At 26.3% G+C, this 6000-nt stretch overlaps 1 protein-coding gene across 2 annotated transcripts; it reads right to left on the bottom strand.

Moving 5' to 3' along the window:
- Nucleotides 1–625: 625 nt before the first annotated feature.
- Nucleotides 626–5267, bottom strand: LOC132937134 (protein Mdm4-like). Of its 2 annotated transcripts, none has more exons than XM_061003964.1 (6): nt 5173–5267; nt 4915–4965; nt 4702–4848; nt 2756–2922; nt 2223–2408; nt 626–1204 (listed from the first exon to the last, which is right to left on the bottom strand). In XM_061003964.1, exons 2-6 carry the CDS (start codon nt 4961–4963, stop codon nt 845–847), a joined length of 909 nt encoding a protein of 302 aa, XP_060859947.1. In that variant the 5' UTR covers nt 4964–4965; nt 5173–5267; the 3' UTR covers nt 626–844. The 2 variants fall into 2 exon arrangements, with proteins under 2 accessions (XP_060859947.1, XP_060859946.1); XM_061003963.1 differs by lacking the exon at nt 5173–5267 and adding an exon at nt 5039–5107.
- Nucleotides 5268–6000: the final 733 nt, after the last annotated feature.

Raw genomic sequence — 6000 nt, 5'->3', positions numbered from 1 at the left:
ATCACCCGTCTAAGACGAAACCAAAATGAGCAATCCGCCCGCGGCGGATAGAGTGGTATGTGTCGTCGCATGCCTGGTGCTTTTTCATAATATGTAAAAAGTGTAAAGTCGAAAACCCTGTTGTAATGTCTAGCAAGTTAGTCATCTCAAGTCAAAATCGATTAACTTTCAAGTTACTATTGCAAAATTAGTGAAATAAATAAATAATAAGTATCAAAATACTTTTGTTAATTATTACAGGATGGTATTTAAAGACTAACTGTTTCTTAGTTAGCAGCTTTCGGTTTTATTAAATTTATACTTATTTTCAGGACTAATCGTTGTATTCAGTTTAAAACAAGCTCTCATTTAAAATAGGTTACAGTATAATTAATAATATTTATTACGAATTCTAATATTTGTATCAATTATTGTTAATTACTAAGTAGTATGAGAAAAAAATCTAAAAACCAGTTTAAAAATTAGTACAAATATCACCACAATGATTTACAACAAAAAAAAACTAACCAATAAACTAGCTTACTATACTTTTTTTCATATAAAAATAACCTCAGGTGGCGACCGATTTTTTGAGGTAAAGTCAAACTACACCACTTGATAAATCAGTTTAACCTATTTCCGCTGCCTGAGATCACTCCTATACTATGAGACAGAGTATAGAATACTACAATAATAAAATATAATTATAGTCGTAAAATAGTAAACAATAATAAACAACAATACACTATAGATATATACGACAATAATGAACAATAATGAATAAATTAGAAAGATATACAATAATAAAATTATGCTAGAAATGTACTATAAACTTTAAAAAAAAAATATATATCAATAATAATTACTAGACAACAATAATTTTTGTCACAAATTTAATTGTTACATTACATAAGGGACATTTATTTGATTTTCTCCACAATTTTTTAGCACATGAGTAGCAACAATAAATATGGGCAATTTTTCCGTGATTAAATGCACCATTTTTAGGCATAATGTAACATAAGCTACACATGTTATTAATATTTTCATTCATCTGAGTGTTACTATTTTCAATACGAGCTGAAACACCGGGTTGAGAATTTGATGGACTGGATTTCTCAGAATCTTCAAGTAAGTTGTATTCTGTTTTTGGCTTGGACACATTTAAATGTTTGACATTTTTTGTCTTGGGCCGAGGCTTACTCCCAAAAAATTCCATTCTAGACTAAAATAAAATTATTAAATTATGATTAAATAATATATCCTTATCATCAGTGTTATACCTACATAAATAAAAATATATTAATTAACTATGTTTAATTCCTATAATATAATGTATTGTGATGTATGTTACAAGATTGTCAACACAAAATATAAAGATGGTCATAATTGTTGTCTCTATTCATCATACTGAATATTATATTGTAGTCGTGTAGCAAAACCCATTACTTATATTTTAATATTAGAGTAAAATAATATAATATAAAAATTATTAAGAAATAAAAGGTGCCAAGTCAACCCCGTTAATGTGTTTATTTGTTCATTATATTCATTGAATTAGATACACCATTGATTTGCATATATCATTTAAAAAAAAAAGCTAAAACTTGTCTGTTTGTCTATATTCTACTTTGTAGACAATTTGTAAAAAAAAAATCTACTCTAATATTAAAAAATCATTCATGGAAGAAACATGAAAAGCCATTTTACTAATGAATGAATGGAATGTTATTAATACAAGTAATAATTACAAATAATAAGTAAAAGTATTATTATTTCATTTGTTCAAAATGAAAAAAAAGAATATGATAAAAATTATTGCATTTTTTTAAGTATATATTATTTGAAAAATGAGGTTTATATGACATTGTATACATTGAAGTATTATTATTTCATACAGTTTTGAATGATACTGCATTAAAGTATTTTTATCCAACCCAAATGTTGTCAGTTTATTGGTACCAGATGTTTTTATTTATCTCCCATAATTAAAACTTAAATTATTATTATCACACTTATATCTCTAAATAGTGTTCTTTCATGATTTTGATTATAGTGACTTTTTTTTTTATAATTGATAAAAAAAAAAATTTGTGTAACAATGAAATTATATATCTATCAATTATTAACAGTTATTTAGTACTACTCTGACATACCAACACACAAATGTGTGTTGTGTAATTCACTTATAAATAAATACATTAAAATTAATTACAAAATCATATCAAGTTGCAAATTCTTACTCGAAAACAAACAAAACAGTATTGAAAGTAGGGATTGGGGTTTTCTTTTCTGCATTGTAGACATGTTTTAAAACAGGCTGGAGGAGGTAAATCTGTTTTTGGAGTAGTTACTCTTCCATCAGTGTCGTCAGGATTGTATCCATTGTCTGGTAAAGTATCATAACGATTTATAATATTATTGGTGACCTAAAAAAAAAAAAATAGAATATCTGGTGTACTAAGATGTTGACAATCTTACAAAATATATACAACATATCAAATTTGTATTCAGCAGTTCAAATTTGTGTGATAATTATTAAGTTTGACAATAGGTCAATAGGCTCACTATATTATTACGCTTACTAAACAAAATTGTAACTGCTAAATATAAAATTGTTGTGTTGTATGTTCTTACGACGGCAACAACACTGTGCGGCATTTTCTTGAAGAAATTATTTCAAGCCAAGATGAACATTATATATGAAAAAATAATATATCTAAGATAGTCATAAAGTTTTTACAAAGATTGTGAACAAAAACGGTTTGTATTTTACCTTAAAATCTATCAACATTGAGGAATCTGAAGAATTTGATTCTATATTATGGCAAGACGATGAAGTGCTGACCACATCAAATTCTGTATGATTGGTTTGACCATTGCAGTCACAGTCGCTTCCACAACTCTTATCTGAGGAAAGATCTGCTTCGCTTATTGCTTCCACTAAGAAATGAGTAATACTAATTATTAAATATCCATAATAATGTATAGTTGTTATTGTAAATTGTACAATAAAATTAAAATTAGATTAATCTTTATAAGATAGACATACAATTGATGCTAAATTACTTATAATTTTTATTTATCCTTTAGGAGTGCTCAAAATATACCCAAAGTGAGTTGTCTCTGTCTTACTAACGCAACATATACCAAAATGTGCGTACAGGAATTCCAATGTTGTGTTGTTGGCTTAAATATTACAGTGAATTGATATATTAACAAACTTAAATTTATGAACATTATCTGTTCTATTATTTGTTTTTTTATGAAATTTATATTTTTAAGTGAATTATAAACATTTTTAAATATTAATATTTTACTCGTAATACACTTAAAAAATTAAATTTTGTAAAGACCAACGAAGATAATTTTTCTCTTGAAACTGCTGGATGTATATCTTGGTATATTATGCATTAGTAAGACGTTGACAAAACATGTGGGTATGACATCTTCTTAAATAGAACTGAAATTGAGGTTAGACGGAACTCACAAAAGAGAATTTATATATTTTAATAATAGTTTCTTTAAACATTATGGAATACTTGAGACAATTTATTTTTTATTTTTAAAAAAAAAGATTATTCAAAATAGTTAAAATATACTATTCTTTTAATTTTGATAAGTACAAAAAATAATTCATTTAGTTGACAATTTTTTTTATGATATAGACACTACAATTAATTACTTTAGTAAATACAGAACAATTTTTTTTTCATTTTTCTACTTTTATTAAATATTTTACAGTATTTTATTTTTCAAAAGTTTATAAATTATAAATAAAATCAAACTATTTAGTAGAAAAGTTTAAAAAAATGTTGCACAAATAATTCAAATTAATTATTTAAAAAAACCCTTTTTAGAATTTTATGAGCCACAGTAATTTATCAATGGTATTTAGTAAATCATTTTCAATTGGTAATAATTATTCTTTTTTCAATGATAACATACAGTTTTAATTCTTCGAAAGCATTATACTTTTCCGAGTATTTCGGTACATAAAAATCAAATTTATGATGAGTAGTGTATGAGTTGTAAGTATCTTAAGTATAGATTTGCAGAGTAATAGACCAATATTTTATGGGGTCATCACGTACCACTCCACTGCACTAAACTTTAAATAATTATAACTCATAAGCTACTCGTACTAAATTCAATTTTAATGTATCGAAAAACATAAAAAAATATTCTGCTTTGGCTTTTGGAATATAAAATTTAAAAATAAATGTTGCCATATTATAAAAAACTTAAAAATGCAGAGAATAAAAATATTAACTAACATTTATTTTTTTAACAACTAGGAACCATGTAAAAAAATGTTATCAATAAAATGTATACTTTTTAAAATAATAAGTGTTCAATGATTGAATGATAAGAGCATCACCCAATTAATGTGTATAATTGTTTTTTAATGGTAACAATTTATTCTATTGATGGTAAAATTACAGGAAAAATGTTGTGAAATTAACTATTTTGAACTAAGTTTTTTTAAACATAATTGTGTAAATAAACCTTATCAATACATGTACCTTTACTTTTAAAATTCAGAATATTGATTTTATAATTATTTTCTCATATTTAAAATGTTAGTTTAATGTAGTGTAATAATGGTTGAAGTCTGGAAGTTAAATGACTATCAAAAATTTACAAATAGACTACATCATACAAATAAAAAGTAAAAACTGTCAAAGTATTTAATCAATATATTTTGTAGAAAATAATTACTTGTAGTTTTTGATTGAACACTATGTATACTTTCTGTGACATCTGAATCAGCTGTGTTTGAAATCAAATCAGAACATTGCAAAGTATAGTTGTATATATATCTAGTCCTTTTGCCTCCCCAAGTAGCATCTTGATCGTCGTCCAAAACTATCATCAGAATCATAAAACAAGTTCAAAATATACATTCAATAACTTAAAACAATATTTACATACCATTATTAGCATTCATATCGTTCACTTGTCTTTTCAAAGTATGGACCATATCTAAAATTTAATTTATTTTAAATTAATTACCAGAAAATTCTATAACTTCCAAATAAATATGAAAATAACAAACTTATTATAGCAGTAGACAGTGTAATGAGTAATAAAATTGAATATATTAATGTACCTACCTATTAAATTATATATTTATACAACTTATAAATAGCATTAGTTTTAGTTTTCTGCTACAGTATAATAGGTAGGTACCTCATTAAAACGGACTCTGCTTAAAACAATTTTTTTTATTCCCATCAAACCTGGTACCTTGACCGAATAAAATATGAATGATTCTTTGAGTTATGATAATGATTTCATAAGTCACATTTCACAAAATTATTTTATCAAATCAAATAATAAATTGTGGTTATAAATTATTATTATTATTATTCTTAATATTCTTACATTAATAAGACCGTGGTTATGTTCTCTGGTTATAGATTTAAACCTTGGTTCCGTGTACAACTATTACAGTATGTGACATAATGTGATAATGATTTATTGATAATGACTTTTTCCAATTTTGAATGTGTGAAAATCTAGCGGGCCAGAGAACATAGAAAGCAAAAAAAAAACCTAATGTTAACTTTACCCCTATATTATTTAATGTAATACAATTTACATATTTTAATAGTTCAATACTAGTTAAGAATTTATATCTACTTTTTAAGATAAACATTATATCGATTTTCATAATTTTATAAATATAATAAAATAAAATACAGAAAAATCTTTACTTTTTATAAACTAAATTGAAATGTAGCACGGGCCAGTGAAAAATGATACGCGGGCCGCCGGTTGCCCCTCCCTGTTATATAGGATGGCGTCCTCCACTCGCGTACTACCCAACGACGGCGGCCCCCTCCCTGGCATCCGTGGTGAGGTTCGGCCGAGTGAACGTTGCGGAGAATAGTGTAGTATGAGTGTGTGTGACGATGCGTATGTCGTGTGCGTCTATGCGTCGGCCCGCCATCTGGAGGAGTTTACACAAAGCTCTGAGCCGGCAGTCGTCTCGTTACACTCCTGGTGCCGCCGTTC

This window comes from Metopolophium dirhodum, chromosome 1 (assembly GCF_019925205.1).
Source record: "Metopolophium dirhodum isolate CAU chromosome 1, ASM1992520v1, whole genome shotgun sequence".
Taxonomy (NCBI): domain Eukaryota; kingdom Metazoa; phylum Arthropoda; class Insecta; order Hemiptera; family Aphididae; genus Metopolophium; species Metopolophium dirhodum.
Note: the sequence above shows the minus strand (reverse complement) of the source record. Positions and strands in the feature narration are given on the sequence as shown.

Excerpts from the sequence above, each read along its gene's own strand:
- LOC132937134 (XM_061003964.1), bottom strand. The coding sequence starts at position 4,963 with ATGGTCCATACTTTGAAAAGACAAGTGAACGATATGAATGCTAATAAT. Across the intron at positions 4,849-4,914 it reads CGATATGAATGCTAATAATG|TTTTGGACGACGATCAAGAT; the intron begins GTATGTAAATAT and ends TTCTGATGATAG. Across the intron at positions 2,409-2,755 it reads CAATGTTGATAGATTTTAAG|GTCACCAATAATATTATAAA; the intron begins GTAAAATACAAA and ends TTTTTTTTTTAG.